Source organism: Mustela lutreola, chromosome 2 (assembly GCF_030435805.1).
Source record: "Mustela lutreola isolate mMusLut2 chromosome 2, mMusLut2.pri, whole genome shotgun sequence".
Taxonomy (NCBI): domain Eukaryota; kingdom Metazoa; phylum Chordata; class Mammalia; order Carnivora; family Mustelidae; genus Mustela; species Mustela lutreola.
This window is the reverse complement of record NC_081291.1, coordinates 47,197,601-47,219,254: the sequence shown is the minus strand read 5'-3', so window position 1 is coordinate 47,219,254 and position 21,654 is coordinate 47,197,601. Positions and strand designations below refer to the sequence as shown.

The 21,654-nt window shown below is 47.4% G+C and overlaps 1 protein-coding gene across 6 annotated transcripts in view; it reads right to left on the bottom strand.

The window, feature by feature from the left end:
- ITPR1 (inositol 1,4,5-trisphosphate receptor type 1) overlaps positions 1–21,654 on the bottom strand; it is a 326,972-nt gene that overhangs the window by 48,114 nt on the left and 257,204 nt on the right. For all 6 annotated transcript variants that reach the window (XM_059161557.1, XM_059161558.1, XM_059161559.1 and 3 more), the window contains 7 exons: positions 17,499–17,699; positions 15,829–15,939; positions 14,089–14,184; positions 11,504–11,626; positions 10,332–10,436; positions 7,134–7,326; positions 496–618 (listed from right to left, as the gene is read on the bottom strand). In XM_059161557.1, coding sequence (XP_059017540.1) covers positions 496–618; positions 7,134–7,326; positions 10,332–10,436; positions 11,504–11,626; positions 14,089–14,184; positions 15,829–15,939; positions 17,499–17,699 — 952 coding nt within the window. The remainder of the gene's footprint in view (positions 1–495; positions 619–7,133; positions 7,327–10,331; positions 10,437–11,503; positions 11,627–14,088; positions 14,185–15,828; positions 15,940–17,498; positions 17,700–21,654) is intronic.

Genomic DNA, 21,654 nt, shown 5'->3' with positions numbered 1-21,654 from the left:
CCTAAGCCCCTTGCCAAAAAAAAGAAAAAAAAAATTCCAGACATGTCTTAAAAATTCTCCACTCTGAAATTAATTCTGTAAGTATGGTATGGGGAAAATAATCTAACTGGACTGGGCATCAAAATATCTATGTTCTAGGGTTAGCCCCCCCCCCCCCCCACCTAGCTGTGAAAGTTTGGCTCCATCTCTCAGTTTCTCTGAGACAAAGTCTCCCAATATGTATATAACAAGGAGGCTGACTGAGATCGCTTACAGATTTCAGAGTGTACAGCTTCTCTTTCTTTCCTGGCAGATAAATGTGGACACACCATTTACATTCTTCTAAGTGAGATTGAAAACTGAGTCTGTGGTGAAAGCTACAATCTCAACTTGTCTGAACTAGGTGAGTGAGATCCCATAATATTGCACCGACACTTCCAGGGACCATACTGAAGATGCAAGTCACAAGCTTCCTGCTGCTTCTCATAGTTTTCATGAAATTAAAAATGTGGGTACCTCCTCGGACTCCTTTAAATGGGTAGAAAAACGCCACAAGCAGGTTCATCAGGACGGCCAAGTTAAATGAAATGCTGCTCCAGAAAGACATGTTTCGGGCACACCAATACAGAACGGGCTGGGCTGTGAAAACAAAGATCAGGCCATGTCAGGTTTGAGGCCGCCGGTCAGAAGGCTGGGAATCCCACCCGCCCTTCCTCCCGCTCTGCCCCACAAGCCCACTTTTGTTCCCAGTTTTTACCACAGCAGTAAAAAATGATCATTTGTTTTGAGGTTGACTCATAGGCTCATAACAACATCAGATTGGTTTATTTCTGTTTGGAGTACTTACTGGAACAGAAGATGTATTTGGGGACAAGGGAGAGAAGAAAAGGAGAAAAGTTGGAACATCTGAAAGACGCTGCATGCCCCGGTCGACGCCACCAGTTATGGAATCTGGGGTTGTCCAGAGTTCAGGCACTGAATCCTCAGCCCTTCCAGGGCTCTGGGACCAAAGGAAATGCCCGGAGAGACCCAAGAACTTAGGGAGCCTTTTGGAAGTGCGGGGCTCCAGCTGGAGGGACACACAGCACTCAGAGTTGGCCCAGCAGGGCCCCAGGCTAGGGAGGCTACCATTTCCACACTCCTTTGCTCAATCAAAATCCTCCACTAATTCACCGGTGCCTAAAAGCTAGACAATGATGCCTTTCCTGACATCGAGCCATTTTCTGTTTTCCTGAAGTCTGACAATCACACGGGGGCCAGGGGAACTACGGGAGGGAGTTGCCGACTGGGTAGTCAGCAGCAGCTAAGTTCCCATTCCCAAAGGCTACAGTAGAGAAAGGATGTGGTACCAAAGCCATCACCGAGGGGTGAGAGACACTTTGCATATTGCTGCCGTCTGATTCTGTAGTCCCCTAGAGGTCACACCATGCTGGCCAGGCATGTTCAGTTAGAACAACAAGCCTCTGGCCACACCACATGTGGTGGTGCTCCTGAATTTGTCTCCTGTGGTGCTTAGGGTGATGCTCAAAAATAGATGTGGTAGGCATAATTTCAGTCTCCACGCCAGAAGCAGAGTTTCCAAAAGACGGTCTCCTTTCACATGATCTCCCTCCAAAGAAGTATGGAGTATGGGAGAATTGGTCTCTATGGCATGTTTCTCTTCCCCAGTGAAGTCATCACTTAACTTTAGGACTGCAGCCAATGACAAATGCAATGGCCCTATAATGACGCCTAGAGCAGCAGCCAAATCTTTGAAAGCTTCTCTCCAAAATAAAGTTATGCCACAATTAAACAGAGCCTTGGGTAATTTAATAATTGCTCATTTCATGTTTGCACTTGGAAACAGGAAATGTTTCCAAATTCTAGATGTTTAGAGCTATGAGCACCTAATTTAAAATCTCTCATTTTTAAAATGAGGGAAACTGAGGCCCAGCCCCTAGGGGGTGGAAGCTGTGGAGATCTCATCACCCAGGTCAGTGATCCTGTGCAGTCAGACAAGGCTAAAAGTAAGTGGCTCATCTCCTCACCCCGTAGACGAACTGAGCAGGATTCAACCTCCAGTAACAATTAACTTTTTTTTTTTTTTTTTTTAAAGTTAATTGCCGAAACAAATTTAAGATGAGAAATCATCTGCTCTGGAAACAATAGCTACTGGTGTTTCTTCTGGGACTGAAGCCCATTTCTGATCTGGAAATGGAAACTCCACAAGAGACAGGTGGCAAGCATGGCAAAGGGCTGGTAATGGTCGAAGCTGAGTGGTGGGTGCAAGGGGATTTAGAATATCCTCTCCCCATTAGCGTCAGTATAGAAAGCTCGTATGAGATCAAAGAAAAACAGGAAATGGCAAAGCTCAGCGCTGGTCTACGTAAGCCAGAACTCTCTTCAAGGGGGTTCTCAATATCAAATATAACAGGAGCTACTATAGGACGCTTTCATATAATTGTAATAAATGGCCCTTAAGCACGGCATAGAGTTCACAAATAAATCATGTATTTATAAAGTTAACATACTTAAATATGATGAACAAATACTCTGTCCTTCAAATCAACTGGGTATCTGTCCTGGTGCAAAAAGACCCTTAAAGACCAACCTTGACACACACTGTCTTCTATTTCCCGCGTGTCATCTAAATTTCCAGACTCTTCTCCTACTTCCCTTCCCCAGATACACCACCTTCACATCCCAGTCTAGTAATGGGCTCCCTGGACATCTGCCACCCCTCCTCCAGCCTCTGTGCACTGTCCCCACGGAGGCTTAAAAGTATGTCCACAAAGTCTTCGATGCTCTGCTCTTCGAGAGGTACAGCTCAATCCCCCTCCCTATGAGTGTGGGACGGACTTAATTACTGCTCCCGGGAGAATACAGAAGTGACGGGCATGCTTCCTGACATTCAGTCATAAGACGCACTGCAGCATCCTCCGTGCACACACACTCTCACCCTCTCCTCAGTCATCTGCTCCAAGGACACAGTCCGCCATGTAGTGAGGAACTCCAGCAGCCCTACAGGGGGGCCCGTATGGAGAAGAAGTGAGGCCTTCCAGCAGCAGCCACATAAGCAAACAGAAAGTGGGTCCTCTGGGTACACCCAGCCTTCAGATGAAGAGGCCCTGGCTGCCAACTTGACAGCAAAACCCTGAGTCAGAACCGCCCAACTAAGCTGCTCCCAAACTCCGGGGCCCTGAGAGACTGTGAGGACCTAAATACTTACTGTTGGAAGCCACTAAGTTTTGAGGCCATTTATTCTACAGCAATATAACACAACGGATATACCCTGTGTGAGGGGAAAATAGTAATACCCCCGAAGAGGTCCACATCCTCATTTTCAGAATCAAATATGTTACCTTTCGTGGGAAAAGGGACTTCATAGATGTGATAAAGTAAGGATCTGGAGATGGGGAAATGATCCCCAATTATCCAGGGGGCCCAGCATAATCATAAACACCCTTAAAAGTGAAGGAAGGGTGTGGGAGTGTCGAGGCAGAGTCATGCAGCGTGCGAAAGCCTCTCCTGGCCACGGGTGGCTTTGCAGATGGAGGAAGAAACCAGGAGCCAAGGAGTGCAGGAAGACCCTGGACGCCGGAAAACAAAGCTAGAGCCTCCAGAAGGCCGGCAGTCCTGCCAACACCTTGATATTAGTTCAGTGAGAGCCTCTGTACATTTCTGGCCTTGAAAACTCTAAGATAGTAGATGTATGTTGTCATAAGCCTTCAAGTTTGTGGGACTCTCTCAGAGTAGCAAGAGGAAATGAGTATGCCTTCTCTTCCCCCGAACTCTCAGGCCTATGTTTGTCCAAGTCCTATCAGTCCTTCCAGATGCTGTTCAGATGCCACCTTTTCTCAGAAGCTTCTCTTTCCCACACTTCCAGAGCATGTCACTGCTTAATTACAGCCCTGCTCCTCGTCAGTCGCCTCAATTACAACCGCTTAAAGATATCCTGTGTTGCCTGCCCCCATCAGGTTCACACAGGAAGGAATCACAGCTTACATACTGTTGAACCCCTCCCAACTATACTTTGTAGCATATTTTCTACTTATTAAGGATACAAGTTGGAGGGATCAATACACCTGTTACATCACAGCAAAAAGACAGACGCCATGACCCCAGTAAGACAGGTCAGTCCAATGACCTACACCCCAGAGCACTTCTTGGTCATCCCCTTTCCTAGCCTCTGTGTCTGTTCTTCTGAGGGAACAAGGCCTTGCTGGGGGACCTGGACTCTGTGTATATAAAAAACAGAATTCTCCAGCTGTTTGGATGGGTGTGATAACCAGGAGGGAAAACCCCAAGCAGGAAAAGGTCAGTAAATGCAATTCTGCCTCAATTTCCTCTTTTACTATCTTCTCATTTTCCTAGCCCAGAGTGTTCACTTCCCCGGGGCTGGGAACTTCAGGAGAAGGAGTCAGAGAGACATGGGTGAGAGAGCATGTGAGCACACTGGAGGTGGTGTACGTGTGTGTGCACGCACGTGCGTGCGTGTACGCAAGTTCTGTAAGAGGAGCAGGGAAGGTGGCTTCGGGAGAGCTTAGGAACTGACGATCTTAATATCTGCAGAAGCAATTACTAAGTGACCTCAGTCTTAGACAGACTTGGCTTTATATCTGAGCCCTGGCTACAGACGTACCAAAGCATAGGTGATTCTGCGATACTTTTGGAAAAAGGGAAAGCAGCTTCAGGAATAAAGCAGCATTTTTCCCCCCTGCAGATTTATTAGGAGAGAAATCAGCTACTTAGAGGGAAAAACGTATTTCACTTTAATTGCACTTCTGATGAGTACATTTCTCCCCTCCCTAAATATGCATATCATGTTTAATTCAGTTACTGTTTTCAGTTTCTCTCCTACCAGCAGATAGCTTTGAAGCCAATTAAAATCTTTCAGTTGACAACTATAGCTGTATTTAAGCTTTACTGAAGTAAAAACTGTTTCTGAAACAAAGGTGGACTCAATAAGAGAAGGTATTAGCTACAATGCAACGTAAATCTTGAAATGACAACACAGCGGCTCAGCAATCAATCAACCTCAATTCCCCACCGTCTAGGCAAGGGTCTGGGAGCTGGAAGTCGTCTGCTCAGGACCATGCAGCCAGGGTGGCAGGAGTGGAATGCGAGTGAGGTCCCCACCTCTGGGGGCTGAGGTCTTCCCACTGTGCCTGGCTCAGGGCAATGTCTCAGAACAAGAGATTACAAATTACCTCACCCCAGCAAGAAGAGGTGAGACCCCCTCTGTCAGTTCCCAAGCCTCTTGGAGAGCCTCTACAGTATTGATCTCTTTTTTAGAGGCTCTCAGAGTTGGCAGGATGACTCTATCTCACCAGTCTCAATAGACCCGCACACGGACAAGAGTGAAATCACAGGGGTAGCAGCCACAGCGGAGGCCTGCATATGTGAGCTCAGGATTCTCCCTTGAAGCTGGAATCCCAGACAGCCCCAGCCAACCTAACGGCTGAAAATGTAAGAGTACAAAATGGATGCGGTCTATGTCCACCTTGTTTTTGGTATTTTTTCTTTCCCTGTTCACCTGAGCATTATGCTGTGCAGATGTTCAAGGCTGCTCACGCTAGAGCAGCAGGAGCCTACACAAAGTCCACAGCAGGCCACAAGGACACACTGTATTGGGCAGAAGTGTGCCCTCAATCTTCCAGGGTCCCTACCAAGGGGGACACGCAAGCTGTTCTGCTAAAGGCCTCCGGGTCCCGCTCTCTGTCAGTCACCTGACTGGGTGAGGAATGGGTTTTGGCTCCAGAAGCATTTTCTTTTTCTCTTCTTTTCACAATTCTATGTTTAAGTAATCTCTACACCCAACATGGGGTTCGAACTCACGACCCTGAGATCAAGAGTCATAAGCTCTAGCTATCAAGGCAGCCAGGTTCTCCCCAGGAAACATCTACCATTTTAAAGATTTATTTGTCAGACAGAGAGAGAGAGAAAGAGAGAGAGAAAGAGAGAGAGAAAGAGATATAGGAAGCACACAAGCGAGGGGAGTGGGAAGCAGAGGGAGAAGCAGGCTCTCCGCTGAGCGGGGAGCCTGACGCAGGATTCAATCCCAGGACCCTGGGATCATGACCTGAGCCGAAGGCAGAATGAGCCACCCAGGCATCCCCAAAACTTCTAATGTTTTAAAGTGATGGATGAGGAGATAGCCCTTAGAGATGAGAGAGAATGCTGGGGGGTGGAGGTGTGGTAAAGAACAGGGCCCCTGGCCAATGTGTACATACGCCCCACTTTGCCACTAGCCAGACCCGAGGGGCAGGGAAGCAGGGAGAAAAATGGCGAGGTGGAAGGAGGGTGCCGTGAGGGATGCTGGTCCGTTCTGCCTGGGTTGGTGGGAGGCAGGAAGAAGACAGAGCTCCCGGAAAGTGATCTCCAACACAGCTTCCCCTCCCACCGCCCTGCCCCGCAGAAAGAGCCCAAAAGATCACAACTGTAGCTGGAATCCAGGGTTTCAAAGAGAAAACCTGCCTCCTGACTACGAGACAGAAATAAAGCACGATCCTTTCTAAGTTGGTTACAACAGTTGGCGCGGAGGGTACTGTCAGTGCTGAGGGATCCCATTAAAATCCTAATGAAAACCAGGCGCTGAGCAGCCCTCAGGGACAGCCCTTATAAAAGCGTTTGAGATGGGTAATTTCAAGCCGCCGGGCCGGGCAATGCAGTGGGACTCGCTGGCGAGTGATGGTGCGTTTTATGTGGCAAACGGTTCCGCTGCCTATAAAATGACGCTGGAGTCCAAAACCCAAGTCACTCTGCATAAAAGGGGGAGACCGGTGTCTTTGGAGCCGGAGAGCTAATGCATGAGCTGTCAAGCTGGCTCAATTTCCTGCTTAAGGGCACCATCCTGTGAGCTCAAAGCCTGGCCTTTTCTCCCTTCCTTTTATTTCCTACAACAAGATACCAAAAAAGGACATTCTGGAAGTCTTCCACAGAGCTCTCCAACCCAATCTCATCAAATGGGGCACGAAGGGAGGTGCCTCCCTGAGGCTAGAGCCCACTTCTCAGCTACCAAGGTGTCTGGGTCTGCCCAGTGCTCAGAGGCAGACGTTAGGCTCGCCCTGCTCCTGCTGGAGAGTCGCCCTCCACCATCGGGCGGGGCTCCTGAAAACCCAGGATGGCGTGCCCCCCCGCCCCCCAGCCCGAGGCGTCATGCGCCACAGACCCACCTCGCAGTTTCTTCTGCCAGTTCATTTCATTGAAGAGGTCCTCGGACCGCAGGAAGAAGTCATTGATCTTGCTGCCTTGCTCGTCCCTCTCTGTAGTGTAGTATATCCGCAGTTTCGACTCCTTGGTTAGGAATTCACATATGCTGGGCACAGGGAACACAATCTGTTCCATGGTTCGGTCTAATCGGACGATCTAGGGTGAGAGAATGGAGGAGCTCCGACAGTCATCCTCAGGAACCTTTCACTAGGGGTCTTCACTAAGGTCACGGGCTCGGTGCTCAAGACTGAGTGTAACACAAAGCTCTTCCTGCGTCTTCTCAGATCTTAGAGCCCCCCGATGGGGCCATGTCTCTCCCATTTATATAAAAACCAGTTTGGGAAAGTCTTTAAGAGTTGGTTGTTTTTTTTGTTTGTTTTTTAAAGATTTTCCATTTATTTATTTGACAGAGAGAAATCACAAGTAGGCAGAGAGGCAGGCAGAGAGAGAGAGGGAAGCAGGCTCCCTGCTGAGCAGAAAGCCCAATGCGGGACTCGATCCCCGGACCCTGAGATCATGACCTGAGCTGAAGGCAGAGGCTTTAACCCACTGAGCCACCCAGGTGCCCCAAGAGTTGGTTGTTTTGTTTTAACTTGAGACCCATTAATTTTACCATGACTAACTTTTGCCTCCAAAACTTAAAACTGTGTTTTGCGTACATATCCAGATGACGGGGCTGCGCCTGTCCAACAGAACTCTGTACCGAGGGAATGGTTCCGTGTCTGAACACCTGCCCCGCGTGACTGGTGCCACTGACCCTCTCCATATTTAATTTTAATTCAAACAGCCACATGTGGCTAACGACGACCATACCGGAGGGTGCAACACTGGACTGTGGGACAAACCTCACTAAAACTTCTCCGATAGCAAAATTAGTTGTTGTTGTAGTTTCCCTAAATAGGAACTTTAGAAAGAGACCCTTGGTTCATCCAGTTGCACTGTCCTCCTGTCTTACTCGTCACGGCATCTAAAGTGCGCAGCGCGTGAGCTAGTCTGGCTGCTTCACACGGGGGTAGTGCTCAGTGCCCTTTAAAGCAGCTTTGTTGGGTCCCAGAGTGGACACCTCCCAGGTGTTCTCCATGACCTTCCCAGCATGGGTCGGTTTCTGGACAGGAGGCAGTCTGGTGAGGATGGTTCAAGTTCTAGGATACTTAGTCACCATCCTGGGGGGGTAGGGATTTCAAAAGGGGTTCAGGTCACAGTACCACTGGGGCTTGGCCTTTATTCTTCCTCCCCAGAGGATGGAAAAGTCAGGTGAATCCCAGGGCCTATGCCCTCTTCCAGAAGATCTGGTTCTCACACTCTTCAACACTTTTATCCCCTGACACAGCAAGAGAGGTGACTCTGGTCAAGTCTTAGTGGCAAGCTCTCTCAGATGTGTGAGAGGTTCCCATGACCCTATGTCTATAAATTCTGGGAGACGTGGTCTTTAGACCAGTGGTTCCCGAATCTAGCGGAATATCAGGTTACAGGAAGCTTCACTGTCATACTGATTCTGGTCCCTCAGTCAACCTCATGTAACTGGAACTGTGGTGTGGGGATTGGTGACTAGAGCGTTCTCATGAACCAGGTTCCCCCAGGTGACACTGTCGTCCAGACAGGCTCAGGAACCAACTCTGCAGTCTCCTGCTGGCAAGAGCCTGCCTGTTTACATAGTTGGGTGGGCCCTGGATCTCCCTAAGCTGAAGGGATAGGATATAAGATGTGTTTCTGGGATCCAGAGGGAAAGAAGGAGGCTTCTTGGCAAGAACGGAGTCCCAGACTCCAGGGCTACACAGCCTAACTGTGGAGAGCGAAGGAAGCCCCAGGGAGTAACAGGGTGTTCTCTGGCTTTGCACAGGTAATTCCCTCAGGAAAGTGGAAGAAATAGGCGGCTAGCCAACGGCAGGATTTGAGAGCCAGCAACACCATGCCTGGCCATGTCTCTCCATAATTTAGTATTTGCCCTCACCTCATTTTCAGGAGACTTAAAACTGGGAGGACACATTCCAATCCTTCCCCGCCTCTAACAGGTCAGGTGACTTTGTTCACACCTCTTAACTAGAGTAAGCTTCAGCCTTCTCTCCAGTGGATGAAGGAGCTCTGACATCCTATGCTGCAAACACCTACAGCTTGTCCTTTAAGGGCCCCATAAATCAGAGCTGGCTCTGCCACCAAGCTTCTCATCATTAACAATAAATCAAGGGTACTTGCCCACATGCACTGCCATGATCAACTCATCAGTAAGGTGACGCATTTTATTAGAATAGTCCAGACACACTTGAGACATCAGGCAAGAAAATATTCCTAGGAAGTCTTCATCCTGAACATTTAATATGGCCCAAAGGAGTCTGTTAGCCCTTCAAAATCTTTGTTCTGACACGGATATTGAATTTGTGCCCTTTCTTAGCTAATCAGGGCACACCACCCCTTACTGCCCAGAGCCTGGAGACAGAACGCTGTGTTCAACGCAGGTAACAAAATGCGCCATGGGCTCTGGGGTCAGCCAGGCCTGGATTACACACAGTTCCGGCTCAGGCACTGCTCGCTGGGCCAATGACACACCCTCTCTGAATCTTCTTTCAATGTCTCCCCATCTGCTAAGGGCAAGATGGTCCCAGTTAGGTCACAGAGAGTGAGTAAGGTATGCTGTGTGTATGTGCATTTAATGCGAATCTGACCGCCCCACTCCTGTGCAGAACTCTCCCGTGGTTCCACATGGCTCTTCCCGATAAACCCAGACTTCTTGCCAGGAAGGCAGAGAGGATTCCGTAGGACCTGAGCTGCCTGTCCTGCCCTCCCTGCTGCTCACTGAATGTCAGCTCCTTACCCTCCCCTAGTGTCCCCTTCCACAGCCTCCAGTTGTTACTTCCATGTCAGCAAAGCCCTTCCTTCTAGGCTCTGCCTGTTTGACTCTGCATTTTCCTAAGTTCTGCGCTTGGCCGTCATTCTTCAGGACAGGCCTCTCTGACCATCAGAGTCTCCAGCAGGTCACTCTGGAAGGACCCTCTGGAAGGTCCCTCCCTTTCTTATAATACCTTCTACTTGTCCTCACGGCCTGGTCAGAATTCATACCCAACATGCTGGGGCTCAGAAGAATGACTATGCGCCCACCCCAGCACAGGGCAAAACCCAGAGCAGGCCCTTGCCACAGGCCCGCGCTCAGTTCCTGCTGCCTTTACCTCTATCTGGGCTGTGTGCTTGGCATAAAACTCCAGAGCTTCGTCCCCATCCACTTGGCCTCCAGGTTTCAGCATGGTCTGAAGTTCTTTGTTATGCCGAGCCAACTAGAACAAAGACAGAAAACCAGGGAGTCACCATCCCTTTGCAATAGGCACTGCACGCGCTCCTTTCCGGCCTTTCCGGGGTATAAAGAATGCGTTCTAACCTGCGGCAAGGTGAAGGGCAAAGGCGGCAAGAGGCCGCTGAGTTCCAGCAAGGTGCGTTCCGCGCGCGGCTAGTTTGGGAGCTCGGCAGAACAGCCTGAAAAGCTCAGGCCCACGAGAGGTCCCTCTTTCCCCCAACGTTTTTAGCCAGGCGGGAGGGTGATGGGGTTTTCTGTACAGCCACATGGAGTCTCCATTCAGAATGTTCCCAAGCCCTGTTAGTGGCTAAACACGGGCCGTGAAAGAGATGAGGGGCAGGAGCCTGTTTTCTATCCTTCCGCCGGCACGCCGTGGTGGGGCATACCTACCCCTGCCCAGCACCGTCGCTGCTCTAGCCCTCATTCCCGCACCTCAGCGAGGTGAAGGGGACAGGAAGCATAAGCCTGCCGCAGAGTTACAAGCTGCCCACACACCTCAGCAAGCTCAAGGCACATCAACCTCCAGAAAAAGAAAGTGTCTTCAAAAGCCCAGCCACTTGGGAAGAGTTATGAAACAGGGCATTTCGGTGCCAGGGCAGGAAGCATAACTACACCCCCCGAAAAACAAACAAAAAGAAGTCATAATGACAAGTCAGTCCCCCAAGATTTTTAAATGTGATAGGCAAGGCAGCTGAGGTTTATTTCTTCGGATTGTTAAGACAGATTCATCAATATTTATGAAAAGCCCGAGTCCTTTCAGCTGTCTCCAAAGACAGCCATAAACCATCCAAGTGTCAGGACTCAGTGCGAAGGCCTTTGAGCAGCGCGGGGATTTCCAAGGACGTGATGCTACTGTGGGAAAACGGAAGCCCTGGAACTCAGTACACTGGGTCAGGCTGTCACTAGTACCTGGGAGCCACATTATCAAGCGCAGACACAGCCCGAGGTTAAAACCGTAAAGGAAAAGCAAGTTGAAGCACACGTTCACCTTGGAATGCCGGCACCGAGGGCCAGCGACATCTGGCGCCGGGACCTAGGGAGAGGTCCTACCTGATGAGCCAGTATGTAGATGTTGTGTCCTACGTTCCTGGGGGAGGCGGCTCCGTCCTCGCCATTCTCTCCATCCTCAAATTCCACCTCACCTTGCATGTAGGCTTTCTTGATCACTTCCACCTGCAAGAATGGTCAAAGGAATACAGCTCCTGTTCCAAGGACGACCCACCCACGACCGACACCCACAGGCCACCTGTCTCCAGGGGCAGACAGTGCCCAGGAATCTCAGCACTCTTTCCTGTCAGGTTACGGACCCAGCCTCAGAATCCTTCTCAACACTGCCACAGGCTGTCCCTACCAATCAGCTTCCAGTGACATGATAAATGAAACCCACGTGTGCTGTAGCCAGACCAAGGGCTATTCTGTCCCCTTAGGAGGGGACAAGGGTTATAAAAGTTTCTGGAAACAACAAAATAGGACATAAATGTAGACTAGAAGCCAGACTTTTCCTGTCTCTACATTTCCTCCTGCCATGTCTCCCCAGCTCCCAACCTTTGCCATCTCAGGAAAAACCAGTAAGAAATCCACTAGCCTTTAGGCAGAGCTGGTCAAACTATTACCTCTGATTCCACAGATACCTCTGATACCTCTCCGACCCTACTCCATGTAAAAATAACATCTACCAAGGTCTTTGTATATGTCAAGCACTGTGTAAGTATTTTAATATTTTTTGAGGGGGGAATTTAATGCTCATAAACATTTTAGGAAGTGTCAAAGATTGCCTTTTATTATGGATGAGGCAACAGAGAAGTTTCATTTCAGAGAAGGGCATTCCTAAAATGATCTGCTAGTGAGCTGAGATTCGATCTCGAATCTGCTACAGAGGACCCATGCATGTTGCTTATTTCACCCTGCAAGGACATTTCCTAGAGCATTTCTGTACCTGTCTTACTGGTTCAGTCTACCTCGGTGCCCAATGCAGGGCCAGGGGGCTGGGTCTGCTCATTTCTTAATCTTTACCTGGATTCCCAGCACAATGCCTTGGACAAAGTCGGGCCGGGCCAATGTGTATCCCATGAACAAATCATTGGAGATTTAATCATTCAAAGAATAAGAACAAAATGCCTTCAACCCCTAAGTTGAAGGGAAAATTAATCATTTTCTTTGATGATTCAGAGGGCATCTCAGCCTTCTGCATTGCCACAAGGCTATTCCCTGGAGTTATTTTTCATGATCCCAGAGCAAGCATGCAGAGGGCCACACAATTCTGTACTGACATCAGGGCAGGCCCTGAAAGTAATTTTAGAGAAAGATCCTTGAGATTCTTGCTTTCTAGCTGGATTCCCTGTTAGTTCTAATACCAAACTGAACAGGCAATATATTACATGGGTTGTGGGGGCCGGAATATACATGTATGTGCACACACATACACACAGGCTTATGTGCAGGGGTGTCCTGGACAAGGGTGCTTCTTTTCTACATGGATTCTTAGAACCACGTTTGTTCCAGGAAGCCTCTGACTCCTCCCATGAGCTGGGAATGATGTTTTCCAACCACAAAGGGGCATCCCCCCACCAAGATGGAGGCATGTTATTGGTCCATGAGAGTTGGAACAGGGTCTCTGTGAAGTCATTCTGTCCCTACTCACAAGGGACACCTCGAGCCCCCCCAACCCCCGGTTACATAAGCTATTATGTAAACTCAGAGAGGGCGTCCATCTCAGGCTGAGAACTCACTCCTGACCTCAGAGATCAAAGAGCTGGGCTCACTGTTAACTTTATTTCAAGGAATACATGAAGGGACTTTAGCCTGGTCCCTGATGCACACAGGTCACCAGGCGACAGAAAAGTTTTTGTGCCCTCATTTAGTGCTGTCAGTGTGGGAAAAGTCCCAACAGAGTTCTGTCCTCAGCTCATTTCAGTGTCTCTGAGAGCAGCCTGTCTCACAGGTTGCAGCACCGACCTCCACCCTGGAAGTCACAGCCCATTGTGAATATCACCCAGCAAAAATAAACAAGATTTGTGTTTTCTTTGAACAAACCAAAAACAAAAACCCAAGACATCAGCACCCAAGAAACACTCTTCTGCTGCCCAGACTATTGGCCCCAAGAAGTGATGGGGATCCTTTAGCTCTGGATGCAGACAGGGCACAGAGAGCAGCAGCAAAGGAGGAAGGAGGAGGAAGGAGCTATAGTTCACTGCAGGCGCTGTGCTGGGGCCGGATGCCAACCGTCTTGTCTAGCCTCCAAAGCCACCCTCTGGCCTACAGGATATTATCATCTTCCTTTTAGGGGAGGAGGAAACTGTGGCTTAGAGCGGTCAAGTGCCCGCCCAAGGTGACCAGGCACAAAGGGAAAGCTGTGGACCTGAACTCCAGGTTGCCAGGTTCCCCAGCCCACTCACTGCCCTGGCTCCCTGGAGGGGAAACGGGAGGTGAAGGTGGCTGCCATCCGTGGCTGTGTCACTCACTCGAAGCACTACTTCACTTCTCTGGTCCAGTCAGACGCCTGAGTCTGAGGTTCTCTTTACACTTCTGGTTCTTTGGCCTCTTTAGAAAACTCAAGGCAGCAAGTTCTCTCCTGCCGCAAACCCTGCTCTGCCGGTGTCTCGTGTCACGGCCAGGGGACTCGCCATCCAACTCACCAGTTCCTTCGGCCTCATGTTATAGAGGATCCTCTCCGCGTTCTCGCTGTCGTGCCTGCTCTCCATGATGGCCAGCAGCAACTTGGAAGCATTGTTCTAATTGGACAAACAAAGGGAGGAGACAGTGGAGAGGAGCGGCCTGGGGTGGCTGGCCCGAATGCGTGCGCCCAGTTGAGGCAAGCGCTGCATGCTGGCCGGACAGACTGACATCTCATCCCACAGGAGAGCCACGGGTTTAGCACAGCCAAAGCCACCTGCACGCGAGAGGGAATGTGCTGCTGCAGACCCCAAACTGTAAATGCAGGTTCTGCTTTGGGTCTCGGAGGAACATGCTTGCTTGGGCATGGTTTCTCCTTAACATTATTGACACAATTCCTAGTGGAAACTGGGAAGTTAAAGATGTGTGCTTGTGGGCGTGTGGGCACTCTCATGATGCCAGGGGTCAGGGAGAACCTGCTGGATGGATCCATGATGCCTTTAGGACAGATGTCCCTTTAAACCTTGTTCTTTAGTCTCGCAGGGCAGAGGAGGTAGGTAATTAAGGTAATTCTGCCCTTTCTTAAAATATTACTATCAGCTCTCATAATCCCTAATACTATAATCAGAGTACAGATGACACTAGTTAGACAAAATGACCCAAAGGAGCACTGTATGTGTGCCAAACCCTAATTTCCCATTTTATTCCAAGTTTTCATGTGCCCACGCCCTGAACTTCTTGGCTTGACCTCCTTTTAGGTCCTGGGTCTAGGATACCCTGCATGCTTCTTTGTATACAGGATTAGAAAGGTCTTACTATTTTGCATAAGAGGGGGCAGTATTTGTTTCCTCCCCAAGTATGGGTCACGGCAATTCACTCAGGAGGCTGTGCCATCCACGGTGGCTTTTTAGAGCACACAAATTTCTATCATAATCCACAGATTCCTGGATTAGTTGAAAAAGTCACTGAAAAGACTGAACAGTAGCACATAAAATTTTGTTCATTTCAGGTTCTCATCATATAAATCCTAATAAATGGGAACCAGGCACATGAGCCTGAATTAATGTTCAAGTCACTTCTACAACTTGTCAAAGGAATTAAAAATAGCACACCCACCAAAACACCCATTTAAATCATACCCACAAATCAACTATCAATTTGGACTCTCCGTTCTAAATACTAAAGGAAAAATAAAAATAATTGTGTAATTCCTGTGGGCTTCTGTGTTAACACCTTCCCTAATGATCTTTCTTTCCCATGATACTGTTCAAGCATTAAACACAAATCAGCTTTTCAGCTAAACCCTGCAGTTGCAGGCAATTCTGTGACAATGACAAAGTGCTCACTGCTGTGTATGGGTGTGAGAGAGGACGGATCTCAACACTCCCCGACATGGGAAAGGTTAAAAAGGAAATGTGCTCAGTGAGGCAAACACGGTCTGAAATACACTTTGGACAGCAAGAGGTCTTTGGACTCCTAAAGAATCTTTGGAAACCCTAAATACGAATGAGGGTTTTCTTTTTGGGCGATAGAGGAGTAAGAAATCAACATCAGAAGTGGTATCCTGTCCTGAGACCCTTATTTGGAGGGGAAACCAGATGTTTTGCATTTTTTAGTCAGAACTTACAAAAAGGATCATTCATTTAGTCTAAGAGAGCTGCCTGTATTTAGTTTCATAACATTGACTGTATCGTGTGCAGAGGCAAAACACAAAAGTGACTATTTCGACATGCTACTGTCTTTTGCTTTCATTTCCTACTTGCCTTCAGTTCTAATACAAGGTCCATCCTCTTCTTTCCCAAAGGATTGATGTCATTAAGGATCAGGGCTGTGATGATGTCAATGCCGTTGGATTCATGGGTGGCTATGCAGTTCTGAGGAAACACACACACACACACACACACACACACACACAAATTTACAGAAGTGCTGGTCATAAATCAGATGTCAAAAGCCAACAGGCTGAACTGCTATTTCAACACAATGCTTGCCACTCCCAGTAATGTCTCTAGGGGAGAGCTGCAAATTTTCCGTGAGAAAGTGGTAAAAAATAAAAGACAGATGAAAATCGCTAGTTTCAGAATTAACAGTAAACAGCAGGAAAGTCCCCATGCACTGTAACTGATAAATTGGTCGTGTCTAATCCAAAGAGTGCCGTAAAGTTGGCTTTTGTTCTTAAGGGAAAATACGGCGTGTGACTGATTCTGAGTTCTGAGACCTGTTTTCCCCTTTAAAGGTGTGTTCCATTCTCTCTACATCACTTGGTTTTCGTATTGCATGCTTTTGCTTAAGGCTGAAGCCTGGAAAGCAAGTTTCCGGCTTAATTCACACAATACCAAAATTAATCATCTTCCCCCAGGTAAGGTTCCCACTTGCAGCAGAATCCACTTCAGTATGTGCCTTTTAACAGACCTCTGTTTGGCAGAAAAGCAAACTTGTGGTTAAAAGGAAATTCACTTAGATGTTAGAGCCTTTTCTCCCAAGCCGGTTGTAATTTTTTTGTTCCTTTTCATTTTAACTTTGACTACACCATCTGTCTCATCAGTGAACCAAGGGAGGAAAGTAGATCCAACACATGCTAACCTCGTATTTATAGCCAACTATGACCAGGTGCGTGGTACACAATGAGTTGTCCCTTTGGTCAGCCATTCTTCTCTCCTGAGCGAAGGTCTTGGCCTTGCTCCCCAAGTAACACAGCATACCACACCTTCCCTGTCAAGTGAGTTTGCAGCTGGCAATTTCAGTGCTAGTCTACCCCCTTCAACCAGAGTAGAGCCAAAATTTGAGTTGAAAGTCATAATTACCTTAGAATCAATGCAAAAACTCACAAAGTCTACAATACATCACGGATAAGTAATGAACATTCTACTTAAGGAATGGTTGGTTTCTTTTCTCAAAATCTACTTCTTGAGAGGCCAACATTAAGACTAATGGGCCTTTCTTTTCTCTAAATGTCTTTGGTGTTAAAATCTCAACTGAACATTTTCTCATGTTGTTGAAGCTGTCTTGTCCATAGCAAGGTTTCTCTCTCCAGCTAGGTATAAGCCTTTTTCTGTTAAGTAGCCACTGTTTGAGTCTTTTCTAGCATTTAAAATTGAGCCCAGGCCTCTGGTCTTCACTGAACTCCAACTTCATTATCTACCCTTAGTCAAGTTAGTCAAATTTGGACATTCAAACCAAATCAAGCCAAGACATACCATGGCACGCATGGAGACCAAGGACAGTACCACCAATGCCTAGGATTAGATCAAGTCCTGAAGCACAATAAAGTACCATAGCTCCTTCTTGACTGCTGGAGAAGATCTCTAGTTCTAGTGACTTCTTAGGCCAACAGGCAAATGTTATATGACTTCTGAACTAGTTCCTGTCAACAGCATTTCTAAAATGGTGAACCTCTTTTTTTTTCTCCAGCCCCAAATTAAAATGGAGATACCTGGTTCTCATGGCATGGTCCTTGACAGTATTCGGTCAGACTTTCCAGGGTCTGGTTGATGAGGGCGACGTTCTTTTCATTTATATAGAGCCCGAGAAGACCAAGACCTCCAGTTGTGCTTCCACAAATACAGTCCAGGAACTGCAGCGTCTCACACACCAAATTGTAGTTGGTCTTGTTATTTTGGCAACGAAGGAAGTTCTACAATTGGGCAGTGCCCAGAATGAGGGAGCAAAGTCAAAAAGGAGAGGGAAAAGGTCATTTAATGCTGCCAATTTGCTGGTGTCTAATTGGTGGATGCCCTGAATTGATTAGCAATTATGCAGAGAGATGGAGCACTGGAGGAAAGAGTAAGCCCCCATGCTGGTCAACTGGGGACCTTGGTCTATGGCAATGGCCACCAAACAATGTAGCTTATTCTCCAAGTGCTTTTCTATGTGAGGCTGTGGAGGAGGGCTCCTCTTGGACAGAAACCTAAAACCATTTTGAGTTCTCCTTTCTCTTGTTTCCCACTCCAGCCCATGCCCCTCCCACCAGGTATTGGGTTCAGAAGCATTTGACATTTCAAAGGGCAATGTTTATGTTTGAAAGATGGTGGTGTGGTCTGGATGCTGGATGCCAACAGCCAAGCATTAGGGATATTTCATCACAAAATAAGGTGTTTATAGGCTGACTTAAGCCCACTGCCATGGCAGAAACCTTGGTTATCTTTTTTTCGCCATTTCCATTAATTATTATAGGAAGGAGCAAGAAGGAGTAAATGTCTGTGTGCTTGTGTGCATGTGCTCAAATTTATGTTCTCCCACTAAATCTGTAATGTTAACGGGAAACATAAGAGCAGGTACTTCCTCAATAAAATCAAGCAAACCACAGTCAACCACCTCAGAAAGCAGAGTCTATTTTGATGAAGAGGAGATTTTTGTCAGAGATTCTTTTTAAAATCTCTTTTTAAAAAGAAGGAAAAATTAACCACAAAAATTCTTTAAAGCAGTTATAAAAGTTGGATCTTTAGCATAGAAGACAGTACTATAAAAAGATAGAAGCAAAATATAAAATAAATGTGACCTTCGACATGGCAATTCCACTTGTATAAAAGAATGACCTCTATTCACAAAGAACATACTGGATGTTCACTACCAATTGCACTGTTTTCAACAGTGAAGAACTGGAAGCAACCTAAGTGTCCATCAGTGGGGGAGCAAATATAGTACACCAACATCATTCAATATTACAATTTAGAAACACTAATATGTGTCAATATGGAAAGATCTTTAGGGCATACTGTTAAAAGATAAGAAAACCAAAAAGGCAAATAATGGATGAGTATGTATACACTCCTCCCATCCAGATACACAGAAGAGTGACTGGAAAGTTACCAGCCAACCCATTGGTTCACTGTCCGAACCAACAATAGTTCTCTCTGGGTAGAGAGGTAGGGATGGGGAGAAGAATAAATTTTTTTAACTAACATCTTCATTTGAACTTCTATAGAGAGAGTCTGTCTATTCATGTATTCCTTGTATCATTGAAGTATTTATAAATGTACAGATTACAAGCTGGTAACAAAGTTGAATGTTGGACCATCAAACCAACCATTTTGCCCTACTCTTCTAACTTAACTTTAAATCATTATGCTCAAGTCTTCCTAACTAGTCTAAAAATTGAACCAACACTTGGGTAGGGGAAGGAGATGGAGGAAGGATAGATGATTTGAGACCGTGTGGTCATACGATGTCTGTCATACGATGATTGTTTTTCTCAGGGGCACAGGAAGCCATGGTAATCTTCCACAGCCACTCTTTAACCCAGTTCCTCAGGGAAGATGTTACCTATCTGGGGGCCTACCTGAGCCCCTCATCATGTAGAGAGGGAGGGAGAATTCTTCGGGAAGCAGATAGGAGAGAGCTTGGCTGTCTAAGGGTAAAATTCAAAGCATGGCTCTCCAAGCCAGTTGCCTCTCAAACTCACGTGTGACTGCTCCCACCATGTCTCCCCGTCTGCGCTCAGTGACATCACTGCTCCCACCATGCCCCCTTCTTCCACTCAGTGACATCACTGCTCCCACCAATGATGCCGTCCCTCTGCTCAGTGACATCACTGCTCCCACCATGCCCCTCTGCCAGGAAGCAATGAACTCCTTCCTACTCTTCATTCTATTCTTCTGGGGCTTCAGGCAAACTATTCTCTCTTCCTGTCATTCTCTCCCCATCTCTACCTTGATGAACTCATCTTCCTTTAGGATGGAGTCTCAGTCACTTGCTTCAGGAAGTCCTCCTGCGCCTCCATCCTGACTCCAGGGAGATCAGAGAATGGCACGCACCTCTCTCACCCCTCCTTACACTTCAGGATGTGCTTATAGAAATGTCTGTCAGCTCCATCCAGGACCATGGTGATAGCACGGGGTGCCTGGTGGCTAGCACAGTGACTGGCGCATGCCAGGTGCTTCATAAACACTGGCTAAAATAATCTGAATTAAATTGAGTGGGTGGAGGAGAGGGGACTGGTGAAGTCCTCAAGCAAGTTGTGTTTCAGCTCCCCATGAAAAATAACTGGCCGCCCTCTCTTGAAAGCCTCTCCCATAGCTCATAGTTTTGGCAGTGTTAAGCCAGAATTCTCCCTTCCCCAGCTCAGATCCATTTCCTCCGTCCTCTGCAAAAACAGAGCCATGTCACTCACTAGGAGGCTCACAGGGACTCCTACATTCAGGGAATAGATTTCACCCTAAGCACACACTACCCTGCCTTGCTTAGGCTAGAGAAATCCTGTTCTTTTTGGGGTTTTCCTTGAAAGGACAGGGACCAAGTCGAGATGGGCGGACTGAGAAATGAAGAGACTTCAAGTCTGTTCTCATACAGTAGTTCTCAGCAGTAAGAGACCCGTGCTCCTTAACCCAGCTGCAAAGCAAAGGCAGCCCCTCAGGGGAAGGATGGAAAGCATAGGCAAAATGTCTCCAGAATAGTCCTTCCCAGTAAGTTTCTTCCTACTGTGGACAAAGCTTGTTTAAGGCAGCAGTTGGCTGTTTGGCAAAGTCAAAAGCAGTGGCCTTATCTCTACTAAACATTTACCGACAGTAAAGTGAAGGTTATAAATATGACAAGAGATGCTGGGCAACTTTGAAAGGCCGATTCCTTCTGTCATTGAGCTCACTGGTACTTCTTTACACCAGCGGGGCAGTAATGTCCTCATGAGGTCTTCTCCTCCCTTTGGTACACAAGCAAACCCTGAGCCAGAGAGCCACTGTCTGCTCTGGTATGCTGCCAAAATGGTGGCACTCAGAGTAGGTGACTTCCACTCAAAATTGTCATTTTGAGAATCAGATTTCTACAAATGTCATCCTATCAGAGCAATTTTACCAACACCTCAGTGTATGACATAGTGGGAGCCTTTAAAGATGATTCTAACCTTTACCCTTGAGAACCACTGGTTCGGATCACTGGTTTTCCAACTAGGCCCTGTAGGACCCAGGCGCATCCTTGGAAAGCACCGCCTCTCAGGGCTCTGGTAGGTAAGGGAGGAAAGGAAAGCTCTTGGGCACTGTAGTTTCTCCTCTGAGTAGAACAGCTCTGCTCTCATCTGCTTTACTTAGTACATTTCTGCATAAGATCTTAAACAAAGGATTCTGTGGCCAAAACCAAAAAAGCGTAAAACCACTGACTTGGATAATGCTTATGGTACTTTCAAAGATTAAGTTGCTAAGACTTTTTTTTTTTTTTTTTTTTTTTTAAAGCTGCTAAGACTTCTAAAAAATATATTAAAATATACTCTAGACTTCTCTTTCCCCCAGTACTCTTTTCCAGAGAGCAATGTGTTGGAGAATCAAATTTTGGAAGGAGTCATTGAATGGTGATTCTGTCCATGGGGTTCTTAGGGCCTTAGTTCAAAGGAAGCACTAAGGTACAGAACTAAAACTGTGAAGACTTCTAAACAAGAACTGGCAAATTCATGCAATGAAAGCCTTACTCTCCTTCTGCTGTGGACTCTGGGTACGACGGTAAAGAAGGGAAATCAAGGGTGTACTGTGAAGGAGGCAGAACAGGTCCATGAAAGCAGACCAGGCTTGAGAGCAAGGACGTCAGCACGGCCCCTCTGCCGGTCATGGAGGGAATCTACTGGAGGCAGCCTTCTCTTAGCTCAGAACCTGGCCGTTATCAGGTCC